The following is a 23,196-nucleotide window of genomic DNA, read 5'->3' as shown; positions in this document are numbered from 1 at the left end:
AAAATACTGAAATTAAAACCCGACTATAGCTTCACGTTTTCATTCTGTTTTTTGATTCATTCGATTCGTAATTGGACTTCGTAAGTCCTAATCTTAGGTTTTCACCCAAAACGTTAATTGAGATATTATAGGGGTCAATAATATATCAATCAACGCCCAAAGTGATCGAAATTATAACCGGAAGTCGATATTTGAACTCTTTGTGTAACTTTGCGTCGATTGATACACTTTTTCACTAATTTTGAGTCATTTTTTCTAAACTTTCGGTCTTCAAAATGACTTCAAAACCGGAACTAAAGATTCAAGGTCAACTTTTCAATATGCTGCGATTGATATGTCACATGTACTATTTCTGAGACTATAATATGGTACTTCCGGTTAGAACTTTTTAACCGGAAATAATATAAAAACCAAAATTATACACTTGTTCTTATCTTGCTAAGGTACGTCGAGTCTATAGTATCGCTTATACTAGTTCGGTGACTTTAAAACTATACTTCCGGTTTCAACTCTAAAACTGGAAGTCCGCGGTCAAATTCCACATATTTAATACCATCCTTGGGTTATAAGCTTTCATTCGACACCTCATTTGTCATTCTACCTGGTATAATGACGGAGGAGTTGTGTTCACTGACAGACAGACGGACAGACGGACGTGGATAATTCAAAGTTTTCATATTTTTCCAAAATTGAGTGAAAACAAAAGTTATAGGTAATACTTTAACCATTAGCCTTGTTTTTCATCAATACATTGGTGTCTTTAAATAAGTATGGGGGTAATTCTGCATGAAAAAATAATGAAAGTTTGCTTTATAAACGTATGTCCGCAAATGTTTCGTTTCCGAGATATGGGATGTTGAATTTTTTCTTACAAACTGACCATTTATTTATTGCTCTTAAACCTATTAAGATGTCTAAATGAAATTTGGTGGGTTTTAAGAGGTAGTTATTGTGAATTTTTTGACATACTTCTTCTTCTTAACGTCATATCAAGTCCCCTTGACGTTGGCGATTAACATGGCGGAACTGTCTCTGTCTCGAGCTATTCTAAATAGTTGTTCTGCTTTCTTTATTCCTGTCCATTACCGGATATTCTTCAACCAAGAGGCTTGCTTTCTACCAAGTCCTCTGCGTCCTTCGATTTTACCCATCATAATAAGTTGAAGAATATTATACCGGTCTCCCCTTACTACGTGTCCAAAATAGGCCATCTTTCTATATTTGATGTTATTAAGCAGCTCGCGGGCAGCATTTGCTCTCTTAAGGACTGCCACATTTGTCAGCATAGCCGTCCATGGTATTTTCAGTGTACGTCTGTGCAGCCACATTTCAAAGGCCTCCAAACGATTAATGGTGGATATTTTTAATGTCCATGCTTCGACACCATACAAGAGGACTGACCAAATGTAACATTTAATCATTTAAACATTTAATCATTTTGACATACAATTAAGAATTTTATGTTCATCATTGGCGCACATAAGGGTCATATTACCGTATGCGACTAGCTAATAACTCACAGATCACCTAAAGTATGAGCACCTTTGGTATAAATAAAATTTTCATCCTGATTATATTTTTTAGGAATTACTTTTTATGTGTATAATAATAGTTAACAAAGAAAAATTAAATTTGGTGACATTAAAATTGTTTTTTTGTTTTAGGATGATTACCTGAAGATGAACAGCAACCGAAAGGAGGTGGATGGTGATTACAATTGCCGGGTGAAACTAAACCAAGCTTTGGCAATTATAATACGAAAAGATGGCTGCAGGGGAGATCCGGGGGACTTTTGGATGTATGAGAATGGATACTTGTTATTTCAGGTAAGCTGAAATGTTCGATAAGATTTACCGACAGATTATTTCTCTTTTAACCCTTTCACTGTGCGTGACACGGATCCATGGCAGGTTTCTCCGTACGTGGCATAGATCTCTCCCTGCCATCTTTCCTTGGATGATTGGTTGAGTTATTGCGTATTTTTTCCCTCTCAAAATATGGCCCAGGTATTCAACTTTTAGTGCCTTGATCAAGTTGAGCAATTCTCTTTCAGTATTTTAAGCTTTTCTTTAACCCGCGAGCAGTCGCGCCGTTAGAAAAAATCTAACATTTTATCCTTTTTCGTGATAACTTAATGAAAAATTTCGCAACATAACTTTACACTCGTAAGTGCCTCGAGGAAGGGTGTAGTAATTCGTAGGTTTATTTTTTTCTTTTTTTCTTTCTTTCTTCTTCTTCTTCTTCTTCTTCTTCTTTCGGAATTTATGGCTTTGGTGAGAAAAAATTAGCTTTAATAATTGTTAGAAATAATATTTCTAACATTACAAGTAAATAAAAATACTATAACTTACAAGATTTGTTGTAAATTCGCGTCTAGATTCGTATTGTTAGACAAAATCTAACGCGCGACTGATTACGTGCCAGACAAGAGCGCGACTGTTCCCGAGTTAAGCTTCGATTTCTAAGCTCTTCTTAAGAATTGCTCGTTTCTCACCCTATCTGTGTATGGTATGCGTAACATTCTTCATAAAGTCCACATTTCGAAGGCCTCCAAAGTATTAAAGGAAGATATTTTCAACGTCCATGTCTCCATGTCGTATAGTATGGACCATGCATAGCACTTAACCATTCTGTAACCGGGATTTACAGCTCAGTTTGGCCATCCCCTACACTCACCGTGGGACCAACTTTCGCCCTTCATTTTACTGCTCCTATAGCGCCGTAAATTGTCGCTTGTCTAACCGTAGCCTTACACGGATCACGGAGCACCAACGTACCTTTATATCTTCCTCATCAATATCAGTATCGTGTAGCATTTTTATGATTGCATCGTGTTTTACGGTGTCAAACGCTTTTTCATAATTGAGGAGCTGAAGCGTATTCATTCAAGAAGAACACTGCTTTGCATGTCCTGAGTCCGTTATTGAAACCAAATTGTTAAGACGGTAAAATATACGCCGCTACCTTGAGAGAATAAAAGATTTGATAGGATAGATTTGATCACCACTGGACAGTACATGAATATCAGAAAAATCTTAATACTAGAAAATCCTACCAAAGTCAATCAAGGATCCAATGCAAGTGCAACAAATACATTTGTTTATATTCTTTTGATAAAATTCTCTGTCCAGTAGTTGCTGTAGTAAGTTTTGCAATAACAAAATTCCTATTCTACACCAACCCCTTGACATATTTATAACAACATTTTCATACCAAGAATTTGAGAAAAAACGGGCTGAATAGTTTGCATTACATAATTGTAGCACACCTGCCTTTATTACTCTTGTTAAATATGTATCACAAACAATAAACCTAACGTTCTTAAGAAGTGGTATAGGTACACAATAAATTAGAATTAATATTGTTCAACCTACGTTTTCTATGATCATACTTAAACCAATGTCACATTAATCTATAAATTATTTTATCGCAGGTAGTACATAATTGTAATAGGTCTGGATCCCGCGTACCAAAAAAATAGCAAGCTGAAAATTTGTTAATAGCTTAACGGTGTCTAGTCGGACAAACTTTGATGTACGGGAACACTGAAACAGGGGAAATTTTAGTTGTGGAACAGGCTACAGGTTTCGAACGTCAGACTACGAAAATGTCCCATGTATTTTGTCGGACAGAATTTAAAAATGATTTGTTACCCTTTCATTAAACCCTCATGCAAAAATCAGACTGCGATTTACCACCAAAATAATTCCTATCATTTGACATGTTCTACGTGTCGGACTTAATAAAATGCCTAACATATTTTTGTCGGACAAACATTTTTTCATAATACTACTATAAAAAGTTTGCTATTGAATAAACTTAAAAACTACCTGCTAGTTTTCATAATCATAAACTTGTCAAGATGACACGTTCCACAATTAAAATCACGTTCCACAATTAAAACTTCCCCTGTTGACAAAATTTGTCAGACTAGACACCGTTAACAATTTTAGCTTGCTATTAATAAACTTCTTTTGGTACGTGGGATCCAGGCCTATAAATTTTGTTGTTGAACTGCTTAGTCAAAAACCAAGAAATATTTTCATAACATGAATGTAAAATATTGAGGTATAACTTAGGAGGCAATGTCGCTCATCGAAGATAAGTGCCACAACTAAAAAAATTAGGAGAGTCAAAAGCGGATTATGTAGATCTTAAAACTGTAAGTTTTAAACAGTAACAACTGCTAAAATTTATAAATTAAAAACGAAGCATGTGAATAAGTAAAAGTTTCTAATTGTGTATGAAGAAAAACCAAAAAATTTGATATGTGATTTATCAAAGAAAAAAAGATCTACATTTTGAGCTATGTCACTTTTCTATTAAAATATTTGTTACATTTTTTAACATTAACTAAAAATATCTAGGACACTTCTCGAAATACAACGGATTTCGTGATAAATAACGTTCACGTGATAAATAACGTTCACGTCGTACGTGAGAGCACAACTCAAAAGTGCCATTGTTCCGGAATAAAAATATTCTTTTTACCGCCAAATGAATAATGACATTACCACCATCTTGCTAAGTTGCAAGTAAACGTCTAGGTGACACTTTTCCTGGTAAAAGTATGGGATTTTTGGAGCCAACTTGAAGATAACTGGTATTGTGCATTTTTTGAGTTATGTCACTTTTCTTTCTGATAAGCGATGTATAGAATCGTAGCTTTGAAATCAAGAGTAATACTGCAGAAAATTAAGCGGAAAAAGCACTTAAAAAATCGAAAATTTACTGGCACTAAAAAAATAACGGCCAGTAATCTTTAAATGGTTCCTTTCCTGGGGTATAAAGATTGATGATATAATAATTAAAAAATCAACAAATACTGTCTGACTATTGAATTGGGGAGTTATGAGAGGATTCAAAAGACTTTTCTACGCTGTATGTCAAAATAAAGAAGTTGTCTCTCCACATTTTATACTATTTCCTATAAATTTTCATTGTTTTTTACGCAACTAAAGAATTCAAACCCCAACAACAGCATAATTATATGCAATTTCTTGACTTTCTCCAGTCTGATAAAAATAGAGACCTCACGGTTTTAATATAGTTCAAAATAGAATATATCAATGTAGCGGATACTTTAGTCTTATCTCACAATAATCCTAAGTGGAATTCCCCAGTATCCTCGAGGCAAAGGTAACAAATTGACTTCCATTAGGGAAAGCAACGCCCATCAGCTTTCTCATAAATAAATAAGGTAGTTATTTTATTGTAAGATTTATAACCAGAATAAAATAGCATTTCATGTTTCATGCCATCATCACGTTTTGAGTATTGTAGCAATGACATAATGATGTAAGCTATTATGGAAAGATGACTTAGAGGTAAAAGTGCAAACTCGTTATGTGTTTGTTACAATAAAATTTTCAAGAATTATTGTTCGTGATAGTTTAATTATGTGAGGTAAAGTAATAAGATGGAAATTGCTACATACGTACGAGTCTGTTGAACCCGCAACACTATTCGTTTTAGAAATAATTGTTTTCAAATTAGAACATTCTTTGACACATTTTAATGGTTGATCATGATCATCAAGACCGTCCATTGCGTTCTTACTTAGAGCTCTCTGATTCACTTGTTGCGGTGATTTACTCCGCATTCTTCTTGTGTGTTGTCAACGTTTGTTGTATGACTTGGCTTTTGTTATAATTTTCTTCCACTTATTTCGATATGTGCGTAGTTCCCTCTAGTTTCTCGTTTCTCACTTTCATGATCTTGATATCTCTCATGACCTGGTCCTCCCATCTTTCTCTGGGTCTTTCTCTTGGTCTTTCAGTTTCTGGCTTCCATCTGGTGATCTTCTTAATCAGTAAGTATGTCATTTTTCCTTCTCTCTATATGTTCCATCCAACTGAGTCTCTGCGCTTTAATAAATCTAACTATATCGTCTTGCTTTATTATGTTTCTTAGTTCATGGTTCATTCTTCTTCTTATTTCTCCGTTTTCCGTTCTTATAGGGCCCATAATTCTTCCGAGGATTCTTCGTCTTAGTCTAAGAGCTAGTGAACCCTCCGACTAACGGTCGTCCTGTAAGGCTAGAAATTTTTCTAGTGATAATTCATAGCACACCAAGGCTAAAAACCATGACCTGGCAGCATAAGACCTTGCCAGGCGAGGGGAAAGATTAGGGGTGTTTCCTAAAATTATTCTTTTTGCACCGAACAAATTTTTTTAGGTTTTTTGAATCAATCCAAACAGAAAACGTCTTTAGTGATTTTTCTCTTAAGTTAATAGTTTTTGTTACATGTATAAGCGATTGAAAATTTTGAAAATTGCGAAATCGGCCATTTTTAACCCTAAATCGGACATATATCTAAAAATTTCAATGTTGCCAAGGTACGTAGATATTCTTTAAACATTGATTGATGAAATCCCGAAGAGTTATTTGCAATAAAATATCGAAAACCCCTTTGTTTTTTTTAATTGCTAAAAGCGGGCGCGTCACTGTAGTATAAGTGAGGACGTTTGAGTTTGCATAAATTCATTATCTCGAGAATGGGAAAATTTCAAAAGAAATCCTCAGACAGGTCGATTTTTATTTTTAAAATAGGACTTTTTGGCATATATATAATACTAGTGACGTCATCCATCTGAGCGTGATGACGTAATCGATGATTTTTTTAAATGAGAGTAGGGGTTGTATGATAGCTCATTTGAAAAGTTATTTAATTCTCTATTCACTAATATAAACATTAACATAATTATTTATACAGGGTGTACAAAAAAATTTTTTTTATTAAATTAACTTTGATTAAATTTGACAAATAGAAGAAAATTTTTTTTGTACACCCTGTATAAATAATTATGTTAATGTGTATATTACTGAATAGAGAATTAAATAACCTTTCAAATGAGCTATCACACAACCCCTACTCTTATTTAAAAAAATCATCGATTACGTCATCACTCCCAGATGGATGACGTCACTAGTATTATATATATGCCAAAAAGTCCTAATTTAAAATTAAAAATCGACCTGTCTGAGGATTTCTCTTGAAATTTGCCCATTCTCGAGATAATGAATTTATGCAAACTCAAACGTCCTCAGTTATACTACAGTGACGCGCCCGCTTGATTAGCAATTAAAAAAACAAAGGAGTTTTCGATATTTTATTGCAAATAACTCTTCGGGATTTCATCAATCAATTTTTAAAGAATATCTACGTACCTTGACAACATTGAAATTTTTAGATAGATGTCCGATTTAGGGTTAAAAATGGCCGATTTCGCAATTTTCAAAATTTTCAATCGCTTATATAACAAAAACTATTAACTTAAGAGAAAAATCACTAAAGACGTTTTCTGTTTGGAATGATTCAAAAAACCTAAAAAAAATTTGTTCGATGCAAAAAGAATAATCTTAGGAAACACCCCTAATCTTTCCCCTCGCCTGGCAAGGTCTTATGCTCTTCAGAATCGCCTGTCATTGTACACATTTCTTCTAAATGACTTACTCAAACACATACTTAAATTTAAACCTTACAGGAGAAAGTTTATTTTACCCCCTAAATTTGCACTTTTCGATTCACCTGATAGATACACGTGCACCGCTGAGGCCTGCCAGGTCATGGTTTTTAGCCTTGGTGTGCTATGAATTATCACTAGACAAATTTGTAGCCTTACAGGACGATCGTTAGTCGGAGGGTTCACTAGTTCTTAGACTATCTCGTTCTGTGGGACACATTGTCTTAACGTCGTATGTAACTGCTGGCCTGATTATAACCCTGTCTATTTTCAGATTTGTATTTCTGGATAAGTTCTTGTCCTTCATTAGCCTACGATATCTCCAGTATGTTTTATTGCCTGCTATAGTTTTCGCTCCGTTACTTCTTCACTTTTCTTACTTTCGCCATTTACAATTACTCCCAAGAGTCCCAAGTATTTAAATTGCTGAACTGTTTAAAAAGTGTAGTTTTCTATACTGATTTATCTCATCCTGTTGTCTTCTCTTTTGCAGCAGAGTAGATATTTTGTTTTTCCTTCGTTAATTTCTAGACTTCTTTTCCGTGCTTCATCTTTTAAGATCTTTACTGCTTCTTTTAATCCTTCCTTGTCTCTTCCTATAAGAACTATGTTATCTGTATATGCAATTAATTGTGTTGTGAGTGGACTATGGTTTCTTTTAATAGCGCTGGCCTTAACTATTCCTTCTTCTGCTATGTTGAATGGCGTGGTTGACAGGAAATCGCCTTGTAGCACTCCTATTTCTATTTTAATGGAATTTGTGCTACCGTGTTCTGTGGTTACTTTAGCTCGAGATCTATCCACAGATTTAACCAATATGCTTTTATAGAATAAATTTTCGTCGTTTGTCGAAAATTTGTTAAAATTTCTTATTAGTGGAACTATCTTTTTATGCAGTATCGTTTGTTGCGCCTTCATGTATTTTCTCATTTTAAAATACCTTCTCCATATTTTCTAAATGTAGAATAGGTACTATTTGCCATAATTTTCCATTAGATAATTAACTCATTATTAAAGAAGACCTTACGGTTTGTAGATAAACATGAGGAAAAATAAAAGAGTTTGTTCAAAGGCCAAGTCATTGCTTTAAATTAACACTATCAACATAAATTTCATCCATATTTGGACGCATAATTCATTAAATAAATCATTACCGAGAGGCCAACGAGAGGCTGTACCTATAGTGTAGAATCTTGGCCTGAATATTACCTGAAATATATACCTACATACACAGTACCAATTAATTTTTCTTGTTACATTCAAATAGTTTTTTTGTCGCATTTTCGAAACAGTCTTGAAATGTCAATGACAATTTCAGTACGTGAAATATGTACGTGGTATCTGCAATAAATCAAAAACAGACCTTGTCAAAAAGTGAGCAGATGGATATAAATAAGGTGAAAATACCAGTGTCAGTTTTATTTTTCTTAACAATTTTTTCTTTTTTAACTTTGCTTTTACACTTTTCCTAGAAATTAACGCACCGCCTTAAAAATGAGTCATTTTTTATGTCTCGAATTTCCTGTCCGATTTAAGTGAGTTTTTTTATAGCTTTATTCTTTCACAATATCGATGTAATAATATTGTTGCTAGATAGGTAAATTATTGTCATTGTGTACCGGGTGTACAAACTGTGATTTTTTCTCAAAGTTCGCTTGACCCTGTGAAATATTCTAGAATTATTTATAAAATACTGAAATTAAAACCCAACTATGTATAGCCTCAGGATTTGTTAACATTCTGTTTTTTGATTCATTCGCTTAGGTTGGATAATAAAAAAAAAATAGGTACTTTAACAAGTAATATGACCCGTATGCGCGCCAATGGAAAATATAAAATTCTTAATTGCATGTCAAAAAATGCACAATAACTACCTCTTAAAATCCACCAAACTTCATTTGCATATCTTAACCGGTTTTAGAGCAATAAATAAATCGTCAGTTTGTAAGAAAAATTTCAACAGCCTTTATCTCAGAAACGAAGCATTTGCGGACATACGCTTATAAAGCAAACTGTCATTATTTTTTCATATAGTTACCCCTTAAACTTGTCCATACTTATTTAAAAACACACTGTATTGAATAAAAACAAGGCTAGTTGTTAAAGTACCTAACTTTTTTTATTATCCAACATAAGCGAATGAATTAATAAACAGAATGTTAAGAAAACATGAGGATATAGTTGGGTTTTAATTTCAGTATTTCGTAAATGCTAGGTTATTCCACAGGGTGACGCGAACTTTGAGAAAAATCAGAGTTTGATTGGTACACCCGTTATACAATGACAATCTACCTGTCTAACAACAATATTATCACAGCGATATTACTAAAGAATACGGCTATAACATGTTAAAAAAATCACTTAAATCGAACAACACGTTTGGGAAATTCGAGACATTAAAAATGAAAAAATTTTAAGGTGGTGCGTTAATTTCTTGGTGAAGTGTAGAAGTGGCAAAAAAACACACAGATTGATGAAATTGAAAAGAATTATCTTTTTATACCGTGAAAATAAAGTAAGTCATATCCAGCAAGGAAGTGAAATTTATTCTTTTCTGTAATACCTACTAAAACGAGATAATTTCATTTGATTACATGAAATGATTTGCATGTATGGTTTATATATAGCAGACAATTTAATTAGACTACAAAAAGTTAATTGGTTATTGTATAACCTGTAAATCGCTTGGCTAACGACCTTAATTGTTATATTTAATTTTGGTGTATAAGCTGTTAAATGAACTGGTAAATTTCACACTCAGACGAATGACTTTCGTTTTAAATGCCTTGAATAGAAAAGAGCCAAAACCGTAATTATTTGTTATGAAGATTTTTTTGTTTGGTAGTCACTCTTTCGTTATTTGAAGTTACGTGTCTTTACCATTTCAGCTGTTGTTTTTCCACGTCCTCTATATTGTTTCTTTGATCCCGATAATTTCTCGTACGGTTTCGATTCTAACTCGCTGTCGCAGAAAAACTATACGAAATGATGATAAAAAAGACATCAGAATAGAAATCATCATCATCAACCCGTACGTGTCCATTGCTGGACATAGGTCTCCCTTAGCTCTTTCCATTTGTCTCTGTTTTGTGCGGCTTGCATCCAGTTACCGATAACATGCTTCAGATCGTCGGTCTATCTGGTTGGTGGGCGTCCTCTGCTCCGTAGTGCTTCTCCTCGTGGCCTCCACTCGACAATTGGTTTTCTGACAATCTGGCAGATGTTCTGCCCAATTCCACTTTAGCGACGCGATTTTTTCGACAGCCTCTGTTGTTTTTGTTCTACGACGTATTTCTTCGTTTGGGATTCGGTCTCTCAGGGAAACACCCAACACCTGGCGCTCCATAGCCCTCTGACTCTGAGTTACGCGAATCTTGTTCACTATCTTTTTTGTGAGTGTAATGTTTCGGCTCCATAAGTGAGTACAGGCAACACACACTGTTCAAAGATTTTCCTTTTGAGGCATATGCGTAAATCCGATTTAAATACATAGTTCAGTTTACCAAACGTTGCCAAGGCTAATCCTATGCGACGTGGGAGCTCGCACGCCTGGTTATCTCTTCCCAACCGAATTTCATGTCCCAAGTCCCATATGATGCAGTCTGCTCAATATCCATTCTATCAACAACACTATTACGATTTAGCACCAGATTAGTCATTATTTGAGTCTTGTTGATGTTAATCTTTAGTGCGACCTCTAAGGAAGCGTGATATAATTTGTTCAACATTATTATTGCATTATCCATACGATCGGCTATAAGGACGTCATCTTCGAATCTCAAATGACTGAATAGAAATAGAATATAAAATTAGAGGATGTACAAAGCGGACTCAAAACACACAATATGATGTATATGATAGAGAAAGCCCTAAAGAAAAATAAAGAAGTATACATAATATTCACTATGCCATAGAGAAAGCCCTAAAGAAAAATAAAGAAGTATACATAAGTTTTATACAAGACATGGAAAAAGCTTTCGATTCAATAAATAATGGAAGATATGGCACCTTATCGGACTAAGGAGGGTTTTTTTGGAAAACCATACGTTATAAAATCAATTCAAAAACTAGACCCAATCATGGTGGAATCGTGGCTACATGTTTCGGAACAAAATTGACTAAAATATCAATTATTGATAGTAGAGCGTCGATAATCTGAACTAATTGGTACAGGGGTAGTTCGGATTATCAAATTGTTCGAATTATCGAACATATGTTCAATATACATACAGAGCTCATAAACATAGTGCATAATATGTACATAACATGTACATCATATGTACATACGTTTTAGTTACAAGGAATAAAACACCTGCATAATAAACAATAATTATATTGTATGTATTTCTGCATAAACAAAACAAAAATCCGCGGTCATATTTTGTCCATATTGTCATATTAAATCTAAAAATTCGGTCCGCGATCATATTTTTTAATTTCGGACTTTTTTTCGGATTTTTTTAACGTTCGGATTACTAAGGTTCGGATTATCGACGCCCTACTGTATTAAGCATGTCTTCATCCGGTGCAGCGACTGAAGTTTCAGTACTTAGGGTTTTATCCACTCCTCTAAAAGAAACCGGCTTACTTCTGAACGGGCTGGTAAGGTAACGTTAATTGCTCACAATTTAAAATTGTTAGACGTAGACCAATCCATGACTGAGCTGGCTACTGGTGAAAAACAAAATCCCACAACAAAATTTCATCAGTACATGGAAATGCAGAATGTAGATGACCATGGAAATAGATTCTGAATCTGAGGCCTCATTTTTTCAGATTAGATCACCACATCCATTATTTGCTGTTAAGAAGAAAATTTAATTTTTTTATCAAAAAATTAAATTTTGAGTTTTCTGTTGTTTTTGTATTTTTGTATATATAAAGAAAACTGTTGTTTCGTCTCGTCATTTTGTATATAATTTCATGATTTTTAATACCCTTTTCATCTTTAACAATATCCCTAATCGCGTCGTAGGGTTCATTCTCAGAAAATTTTCCATATCGGGAATACATATTCTCAAGAATATTTTCCGATTTTTCATTCTCGAGAATTTTCCAACACTAACCATATCATATCGTAAAAAACCAAGTACTTTAACCGAAGTATTGTGTAACAACTACAGCCTCAACTTCACAATCTTTATTTTAATCTCAGTAGGTACTTTCATGAATAATAATTTTAGTTGCAGCATGTGTTGATAAATCTTTTAAAAGTCTGACAACTCTAAGAACGAACCTGATTAAATTGAATGCAAAATTCTACATTCCACTCGGATATTAACCCTACGTTAGGCGCGTCGTTATTGCTGACAAGCTTAGGCGCGTGGTCTACGATTGTAGACCAATAGTTTTTGTCGTATAATACCGGATTTTGACAAAATTAACAAATTAGTGGTTAATAACATGTTTACTTATGTTCGCACTTTGATATTAGATATGTTTTGTTCCTTGGCTTTTCTCATTTTGACAGTGGTAAAATTAAAAACGAGGTCATGTTTTTTTGAGTCTTTATTCGCAAGTAAATGAAAATGGTCACAAAAATGAGCTCTATTTAGTAAAAAACACAAATATTTTTTATCTTTGAACTTATAGAATGACCAATAGGGATAAATAATACAGAATTGAACTAAAAAGTAAAAAAAGAACAAAACTATTAAATGGTCAAAGTGGCACAATTTTAGTCCGTCAAACATTTAGTGCAAATATCCCCAAAATGATCCTTGAATGCAAATGTGTCACATCTTTGGCATGCCCTTCTTGTTGACATATTGCAAATTCATGCACAAATATAACATCGTCCCACGTAATTTGTTGGAATATTAGGGGAAGGGGGTACGACTTCTTGAACTCCGAGCAGTACGCGAGCTCGTCGTCTAAGTTCTCTTAGCAGGGAAGGAATAGTTGATCCATATTCAATTTGCTGTTTGATTAGTTCCCATGCTAAGTTTTCAATGAAGTCGCTTCTTGAAACATTTTCATTTATGTTATTAGCTTTATATACACAGCAGGCTACATATTAGCTTTATATATACAACCAAAAACTGGAACGCGCTTAGTCGCGTGGTCTACGATTGTAGACCAGTGCTCTTTGAATAATGGTAAAAAAATAATGCAAACAGATCGGCGGCGTTTAGCAAACTGAAGAGTAAGTTGGAAGTATTAGTGACAGCTACTAAGCGGAACGGGGGCGTATGTGCAGTTTTATGCAATTGGCGACCACATAAAGGAGAGTGGTCTACGATTGTAGACCACGCGCCTAACGGAGGGTTAAGGTCGTCTTAACGGGCATTAAATTCGAGATTTCTGAACAGACCACTTTTGAAGCCCACGCAAATACCTGCTGTATTTATGGTTTTTTATGCTCACAAATAAACGTTGAGATCTGCAGGTACATATCTAAAGGGCGTAAGCGTTCTTGTAAAGAAGGATTCCAACGGAGCGTGTTGAGGCGCGCTTCACCAGTTTACAATTTAAACGTCGCGCGTCGGCAAAGACAAATGAGGCGCTCAGAGCAACAGTGGCCTAACTCCAAAAACGAAGTTTTGAGATAAATGCAATCTTTGCATTCGTATTTCCATTATGCTTATGGGATGGCGCTACAGATTATGTAGCACCATTTAGCCAAATATTGGGTAGGTTGTGTAGACCCTTGTTAATCCGAAGATTTATTGTTGCTGCTTTTATTGATAATATATTAATCTAAAAATGCTTAATTTGTGGATTAAGCCACTGTTGCTCTGAACGCCTCAAATAGCAAATATATAATAGTGAAAACAAAAGAGAGCACAATATTTGGTACCGCAAATATTTAATTTGTGACAAAATCGGTCGGACCAATCATGTGCCCAAGAATATCAAGGTACGCCGCCAGTGTTGGTGTTAACAATATTTGTAGGTTGGTTAATTAACCCGCCGTTGCACGCGTCTTCTATTGTGACGTGGTTGCACGCGTATGAGCGTCGCCCTCACCTACATAAATTCGACTTATTTCGAGGAAGAATGAATGTCAACATGTATAAATATAAAATGGTTTGTACTCACATATTATAGAAAGTCTCGTAAACCATTTTTTTTATTAATTTAACAAAACAAAAGTAAAAATAATATAAATCAAAAGCAAGTTTTCTTAATTTTCAATTTCAGCAGGCCACTGAAGAAATTAACGTTCTTTACGCGAATTCATTTTACTAAAAATACAAATTAAAATTAACAACTGTTCTGAAGCTATTTCTTTGTGGCATTTATGTAATTAACTATTAATATTTTGTATTTTGATAACGACGTCCGAGGTGGAATTCGAAACGTCAATAAAATCAATTTTTGAAGTTAAATTGTGGCTTATTTCCCAATTAGAATAGGTAAATTTAAAAATGGGTTCTTAACCAGTGGCGCACCTAGAATTTTCCTCTGGGGGAGAGGGGGGTTTGCTTGGGCACCGAAATTTTTTTGTATTATTTGTGAAAGACAAGTTACATTTTCCTACTTTCTTTTATATATATTTCTATATGCTCTGGGTGGGATTTTAACGCCCAAACCCCCCTCGGTGTGACACTGTTCCTAACCTAATTCAAACAATAATATTTTAATTAAACCTACCTAAATATTAAATAAAAACCTGCAAAGTTTCTTTGAGATAATAGAAACGTGATTTCACTGTGATTGCACGCGCAGTGAGGAATTCCCTCACTTGAAGAGTGATATCTCTTCTTTCAACTATCACACAGCACACTGACCGTCTGAAATATTTTATAACTTTTTCATATCCTCTCATGAACCATGCTAAAGGCATTCCTGGGTGCTTAAGGTTGTCGTATTACTTTACACAATTTCGTTGGTTATAAACAAATATGGTGAGGGATTCCCTCATAGCGCGTGTAATGGCGGGTTAATAATAATAATAATAAATTGCCTTTATTTAGTCTGTAAAAATTTACAAACACGAGATACATGAGGCCAAGTCAAGCTAGAGCTACTCCACTTAACCTCAAGTTTACAAAGTTAATTTGAAATAAAGTGATTTGTAATTTGACATAAATATAATATAATATTGAAATGATGGAAATAATCATATGATTATTAGAAAAATAATATAAAGAAAATACTTTGTGATATTATGTGATAAATGATGTGAATGATAAAATAAAAACAAAAATAATGGTATCAATAACAACAACAACATACTATATTATAATAATAATACAGTTACTGCGAGTGTAGTAAAAATTTCTTATAATGCCGCTTCAACAAATCAACAGATTTATTGCAGTTATAAGGAAACAGCATTATAAGTAAACGATTAATAGAAAATAGCTAGTCTATATCTTAGCAGCATAAGACTATAGTATTTTTACTACAAAAACGATATTACGTAGGTCAAAATTTTTGACGTAAGAGAACTGTCAAAACATTAGAATGTGACTTTTCATTATTGACATGTTTATTAATATGAAAAGTCACATTCTAATGTTTTGACAGTTCTCTTACGTCAAAAATTTTGACCTACGTAATATCGCTTTTAAAAATACTATATGAGGATATCTCAGATCCAGATTATGAGCATCTTCACGAAATTCACACCATGATAAAAATTAAAACACAAGTTAGACCACAAAATTACCACGGCACTGACCGTACCTCCGTTGCCGAGTTGAAAGAGTTTTGTTTGAGCTGCTGATATGTTTTGAACTGCGTTATTTTACCGACAATTGACGGGAAGTAATGCGCAGCTTCACAGGGCCGTAAATAGAGGGTTTAATTATAAAGTGTACCCAGTGTATTCCAATATATATTTTGTTATAGGGATTACTGTCATCTAACTCAATATGTTGGTGGAACAACGGCTTGAATGGAGCAACAAGAAATCTGGTGTACTACGGTTATGTCAATCCGGGTGCGTTGCTCGTAGCAGCAGAGCCATGTGCCTTGGAAATATTGAGGAACGCTTGGTCTAGAAGAGTTTTACAACCACCTCCAGGATACCAAATAGTAGCTTTAGGTAAGTGAAACTTTAAAAACATGTGTGTAGGTCTTTTATCTTCTTCTTCTTCCTCTTTATAAGCAATTTGGTACAATATTATACTATTTGGGAAAAATCCGCCGACCACCCCCCACAAAAATGGTCTAAAATTAAAAATATTGATCATATTTATGTATATAATCATCTTATTAACATTTAATAATATTTGCAGAAGACATCGAACAGTCTACGATAATTCCAGTGCCACAAACCCAATGGACGCCTCTTCCGGAGGCTGTCTGCTCTGTTGTTTTAAGGCTTTCTAGTCAAGGCAGACCTGCTGGTATAGAAACTATCAGGGAATCGTTAATTCTTGCATTTCCACACGTTTCACCGCCAAGCGAGCATGCCCTGTACGACACCTTGGTGCAACTAACAAAAGAGAAAAAGCTTTACAATACATCCAGCGGATACTATATAATTACTCCAGAGTAAGCACCTATTTAATAAATATGTAACGAGAGACAGCTTAAGATTTAGTATGCTTCAGGGGCACCAACATTAGTTGACACATCATGTTTCTTCCTTATAGAGTCATCAGAACTGCCTGTTGTGTACCCTGAAGCAAATTTAAATCCATCTGTCTATTAGGAATCAAATTTGTTGATGTTTACCTAGATGAATTGACGTGTTGTGGGATGCATATTATAGATCCTCCATGTCTATGCATTCATCGCCCGCTTTCCTAGAAAATTATAGAAGGGTACGGTACAAGTATAAGTGAGAATATGTTTTCCGACGTAAGAAATCTTTTAAATTTTTATTTGTAAATATTAATCTACATATTTAGAAATGGAGTCTCTTAGGTTTCGCCTATCTTTTATTAGATGTCGCTACTGCGTCTATTTGTTAATTATTTTATTATAATTCGCATACACCGCAGAAGGTTTTGATTCAGATTCAGAGCACACTACAGGCTGCTCTGAAGAAACCAAGAGGTTGAAATGTACATAAGCAGATGGTAGTGGTCTCTGAATCGTAATTAAATCTTAACTGACTTTAATTACCTTTCTTATATTCGTTATAGTGGTGTTGATTTTGTGTTTTATTTCTTGTCTATTCCACGTTCTCATTTTCATTAACCGCTGTCTTTGTTTTTTTATTGTTTATCATCTTTTATTTGTATAGAAACTGTTCCTTTATTTTCTTCTTCTTGTTCTTCTTCCTGCTTCCTTAATAGGCTCGCTTCTGTTCCATCTTCGGATGCCTCCTCATCAGATATCCAGGTTGTCACTACATCTCTTCCTAGGCCTTCCTATACTCCTTCGGCAGTTAGGTGATCTGTCTCTTGCTATCCTTACCAGTCTTCCTTCTCCCATTCTGCTTATATGGCTATACCATTCTTTTTTTTCCTTTTCAGTGTCATCATTTATATTCTCTTCATTACAGCTTTGCCTGAGGTCTGTGCTACGTTGTCTATCCCATAATGATTTTCCTGTGATATATCTGACTATTTTCATTTCACACGTTTCCATCAGTCTTTTTGTCCTTGTGTTGTGGTGTCAGGTCTTGTTTCCGCAGTGTAAGTCATAATTGTTGTAACTACTGTCCTATAAATATTGGCCTTTGTTTCTGTCCGTAGATGTGTGTTTAAGACATCCTGCTATTCTGTTGGCTTTGTTTATTTGTTGTGCAACTTCCGCTTCTGTATCTCCATAACTGTACATTAGTACTCCCAGGTAGATGATACTTCTTTCTTGCTGGATTATTTTGCTGTCCACTTCCAGCTTACACCTTATTGGATCTTGAGATATTACCATACTTTTGGTTTTATTTGGTGATATTATCATGTTGAACTTTCTTGCTGGTATATTAAATTGATATAAAAGTACATCTTAATGTAATCTTAATTCTCTGCAATAAGTATGGCATCATCTGCATTACATTCTATAGAGATAATTTCTTCACCCATCCTGTATCCCATACTCAGGTTTTTAACTTTATATGAATAATTTTATCCATGATGAGATTAAAAAGCAGCGGCGCTCAATGAGTCTCCTTGACGTATGCCTCTTTCCACTGGTATCGGCTGTGATAGTTTGTTAATAATTCTGGCCTGTATGTTATTTCTGCTGTATATGTTTTCGATAGTCTTGATAATATCTGATGGTATGTTTCGTTTATACAACAGGTAAATTACGTCATTAAGCTCTACACAGTCGAATGCCTTTTGTAGATCTATAAAGTAACAGTAAGCCGGGACGTTGTATTCTAGTGATATTTCCATGAGTTGCCTGTCGACAAAAACTGCATCGTTACAGGATCGTCCGGATCTAAATCCTTGTTGTTCATCTGCTAGATAAATTTCGTTGGTGATTTTATTTAATTTGTCCTTTATTTAATTTGTTAAAATTGAAAATAGGAAGTTTTATGCCAGTATTGACTAAATATGATTTGTATCTAGACGACGACGATCAAGAAGTCAATCTAGAGGTCGAAAAAGGGATGACGTCGGGGTTGAATCCTTAACCAACAAAACGATGTTACTATCAACAGAAGAAGCAGTTGCTATGGTTCATGGAGATATGGCCACCATAAGGGATGGTAATGTTACTCATCAATGTATACAGACAAATCTTGCGGATGTTATATGTGGAGGTTAGTTTTCATTTTTTTTTTGTCAATTTTGAGTTTTTCTTTTATTTTTTAGTTATATTAATTACTTTACAATCATCTCCATATTTTCTTTTCTTTTGTGTATCAATTGTTCAAGAATAGAGGAAGGGGAATCGTCGACGGAACTATAGGAAACTGAAATGTGCTGACTGTCCAAAAACTTACATCGGTCAAACTGGCAGAACCTTTGATAACCGGATACCATGACACAAAAGGGCTTTCAAGAATAGAAAACGGATTCTACGTATGCATTTCACCTTCTGGATCATAATTATTCATTTAATGAACAGTTTCAAATTCTTCATATTCAAAATAAAGGCCTTATCTTTATTAGAATGTATGGAAATTAATACATTAAAATTTTTAAGACACTCGGGGGAGTGCCGACAGAAGTGAAAACTTCTTGCCAACCAAGCAACTTCCGGTACACACTTTATCCCTCCTCCAACCTTTATAACTTCGGTCGAACTTATACGCAATTCAAATTATTAAAATCCACCAGGAAGAATTTCATGTAGCTGGCTGTATACAATTAATTACAATATAATGAAAAAATTTCTTTTAATAAAAGGTAAGTATATTTATTTAAAAATCCTTAAAAGAGCCACAAATATCACAGAACGATTTCGCTCTCTATAAAAGCATAATCAGTATTACACGCTTGACAAATTATAGTATATAAATTTCTAATATCTCGCCGTAGCAATGACGGTCGCGAATTCAATGTTTTTACCCTATCCAAAAAATGCACAACATTGCTAAAGAAGTTTTCACTTCAAAAATATTTTAAACACTAATCGGTGATGATGAAACCTTTAGAATAAATGCGAATCAGTTGCGTTATACTCGACGGCGTGCTGTTGCCATGTATACTATGTACATAATCTAATTTAAGACTAAATAGTCTGTGTCACCACAATAAACTAGTAATCTCTATTTGGCATTTTTATATTTTAGGTAATGCTAGTGATAAAATACTTTATCCACGTAGCAAACGACGATCGTCGTCTTTTCCCTCTCCTCGAAGTCCAGATAGGCGAGGATCTTTCCGGCTCTGGAATTCTAATAGACGTCTAAGACGATCCGCTTCTACGAGAACCATTGCGAAACATTATGTCGACACTAGCAGTAGTACAGAATGCCCCAATAGTGGAGACTCTACTCCAATACTTAGTGAGTATATAATATGCTATGCGACAAAAATATTATAGTCCATGTGGTGAGACCGCTCCCGCCTGAAAAAATTTCTAATTCGGTTTCTTTGCGGATTCCTATTCAAAAATGTCCCGTTTAAATAAATCTGAATGGTGCTGACTGCTGGGCGGAATTTTGGGCAGAATTTGTTTAAACAATTTTTTTAAACATACAAAAGATTACCTTTTTTGCTCCAAAAATTTTTTTTTTAGATTACTTAGATCATTTTAAACAAGAAAGGTATATTGTTATTTTTCTCAAAAATTGATAGTTTTCGAGTTATAGGCCATTTAAAATCTGAAAAATGCGAAAACAAACACGCATTTTTGACGCCTAAAAACGCATTTTTAAATACATTTTATTATATGTATACCGCAAAATATTTTTGAGGTTGCCAAGTACTTAAATTGAAGTTTATATTGAAAGAAACATTCAGTTTCAAGATTCTGAAGAGTGATCGGGCCTTTTCTATTGCAAATTTACTTGACATAATTGTACTAAGTCTTTATTATGTTTTAGAAAAGACGTCGCTACTTTCAAGATTGTTTCGCAGATCTAAACGTTCCCAATGCCAGATAGGAACCTTCGGAGCACAATTTCCACCAACGGAATGGTTTAATTCCAAAGCTGTACATTTGCACAACGTGGGAACGCAAACCATTACTGCGGATAAGGTACTACTGTCTTTCATTCCTTTAATCCATTCCATAAGTTTTTACCTCATCAAACCGTTTTCTTTTTGTGCTTCCTATACGTCATATTATTTATTAAAGAAATGAAAAAAAAAATATAGCACCGGATAACGATGGAATTCTTGCAGAAATGCTGAAAGAAGGCGAAGAAGAAGTCATCAGATACTTAAAAATACTTTTTAAGAAATGCCTATTTGAAGGAAACATACCAAAGGAATTGAATACTGCTAACATAATATTAATACACAAAAAAGGGGACAATATAGATCACCACTATCACAACTTCATAAAACATTCACAAAATTAATTACAAATAGATTGACAACAAAGTTCAATGTATACAGTAGGTAAATCGTTCTGCTGGACATAGGGAATATACATTGAGATTATCGTGGCAACTGCGCTAACCTGTGTTAGTTAAAACTTTTGTTCGAGTATGAGTTTCTGGTGCAATAGAGCTGTTAGAACGAATAGAATGAGTGATTTTGAATGCAAGGCAGTCCGTAAATAAATCAGACACAAAGATTATGACTGATGAATAATTAATAATTTTACTTTAATTTTTAAAATATATTTTTATTTAAAAGTTAATTTCCAAATTAGACACAGTTTTCCCATTAGGTCAAAAATAGTTCTACTAAAATGTCATGTTTTGACGTTTATTTGTGTCACCCGAAATTAATTGTCAATTTTGAGGTTAATGCCGTCATTGAGAGAGCGAAGTTGCCACAATTATCTTAATATAATACAATGTATATTTCACAAACCATACATACTCATAGACGTTTCACGTAAATGGTCAAGGTCAAGACAGCAAATTAATTACCATTCCAATCCAGAGATGTCGCTGTCAGTCAATTCTCTTGTCATATTTAACAACTGACAGTTGACAATTAAATTAATTTGTTTTGTTATTTACTTTTTATGTTACAGTTTGTGGCTTAATTATTTTATTGCGTATAGTGGTGTTACGTTTTTAATTAGATTTAATCACAATTTTAATCAATTGTATTAACCTCCTCTCCGTTTTTATGAGTAGAATTTTTAGTTTACATTGATTGATCATCCCGTGTTGTGTTTCTCCACATTTAAAAAACAATATAATAGATCCTGAAACAGTTTATTCCAATAGACAAGTGTGTTATCAACATTTCGGGCCTATATATTTTTGGAAGTTTGTAAAAGATTATAAGGTATTTATCTAAACAATCATCCTACAAGATTCTTTCAAAAATTTTCATTCAACTCAATATTACATCAGTGCTTTCACGTGACACATGGCAGTAGTGTTTAGCATTTTCAAAACAAATTGGAATATTTGAAGTTTTCAATAAACCATTGAATTGTCTTTCTGTTGTTTTAATTTCCTGCGAAATTTCATCAAAAATCCCGCAAAATTTATAATTTGAAATTCCCACGTAACTAAAATTTGTCAATTTAGTTCCCATTCCAATCAAGAGATGGCGTTAATTCGATCCAAAAGATTAACATGGTCGTGAAACGTCTATAAGTATGTATGGTTTGTGGTATATTTATGTACAGTAGAAAAAATGAAAGAATACCCATGAACGAACATATAAAACACGCTGTATTTTCCTGTCACCGTTTCACACAAAAAATTGACCAGCGCAAATACATGTAATAATTATTATTCAAGTACATGAACTTGCGGTGGGCAATTTTCTTTGTGACACGGTGACAGGAAAATACAGCGTGTTTTATAATATGTTCGTTCATGGGTATTCTTTCATTTTTCCGACTGTATCTAAATATATACAATGTATTTTCCCTATGTCCAGCTGAACTATTTACGCACTGTATCAACCAGTATAGCAAGCCGGTTTTAGAAAAGGCTTCAGTACATGTGACCATATTCACACATTAAAAATTGTCCTAATAGAAAAACGAACACAATTTACCATTCTGCTTAAAATCTATAGACTACGAAAAAGCTATTGACAGCATAGAATTATGGGCTATTGAGGAAGCACTGGTCAACAGCAGAAGATTCTAGATATAGGATATTAATACATACATAATATAATATATTATACTGACATGCTGAAATGGTAGTCACGATGGATAACGGAATGAAAACGAGGCTAATAAAAATCTACTGAGGAGTAAGACAGGGAGACACCATATTTCCAAAACTATTGACTACATGATTTCCATGGTTCGTTGTGTAACTCTGAGTTTATTCGCGTATTT

The 23,196-nt window shown here is 34.1% G+C and overlaps 1 protein-coding gene across 1 annotated transcript in view; it reads left to right on the top strand.

Annotated features, from left to right (window-relative positions):
* Positions 1-23,196, top strand: part of LOC114331697 (uncharacterized) — a 185,786-nt gene that overhangs the window by 141,864 nt on the left and 20,726 nt on the right. Inside the window, exons 3-8 of the mRNA XM_028281317.2 lie at positions 1,665-1,826; positions 16,267-16,462; positions 16,656-16,914; positions 18,888-19,081; positions 20,057-20,272; positions 20,813-20,967. Coding sequence (XP_028137118.2) covers positions 1,680-1,826; positions 16,267-16,462; positions 16,656-16,914; positions 18,888-19,081; positions 20,057-20,272; positions 20,813-20,967 — 1,167 coding nt within the window. The 5' untranslated portion in view covers positions 1,665-1,679. The remainder of the gene's footprint in view (positions 1-1,664; positions 1,827-16,266; positions 16,463-16,655; positions 16,915-18,887; positions 19,082-20,056; positions 20,273-20,812; positions 20,968-23,196) is intronic.

This window comes from Diabrotica virgifera, chromosome 9, assembly GCF_917563875.1.
Source record: "Diabrotica virgifera virgifera chromosome 9, PGI_DIABVI_V3a".
Lineage (NCBI taxonomy): Eukaryota > Metazoa > Arthropoda > Insecta > Coleoptera > Chrysomelidae > Diabrotica > Diabrotica virgifera.
Note: the sequence above shows the minus strand (reverse complement) of the source record. Positions and strands in the feature narration are given on the sequence as shown.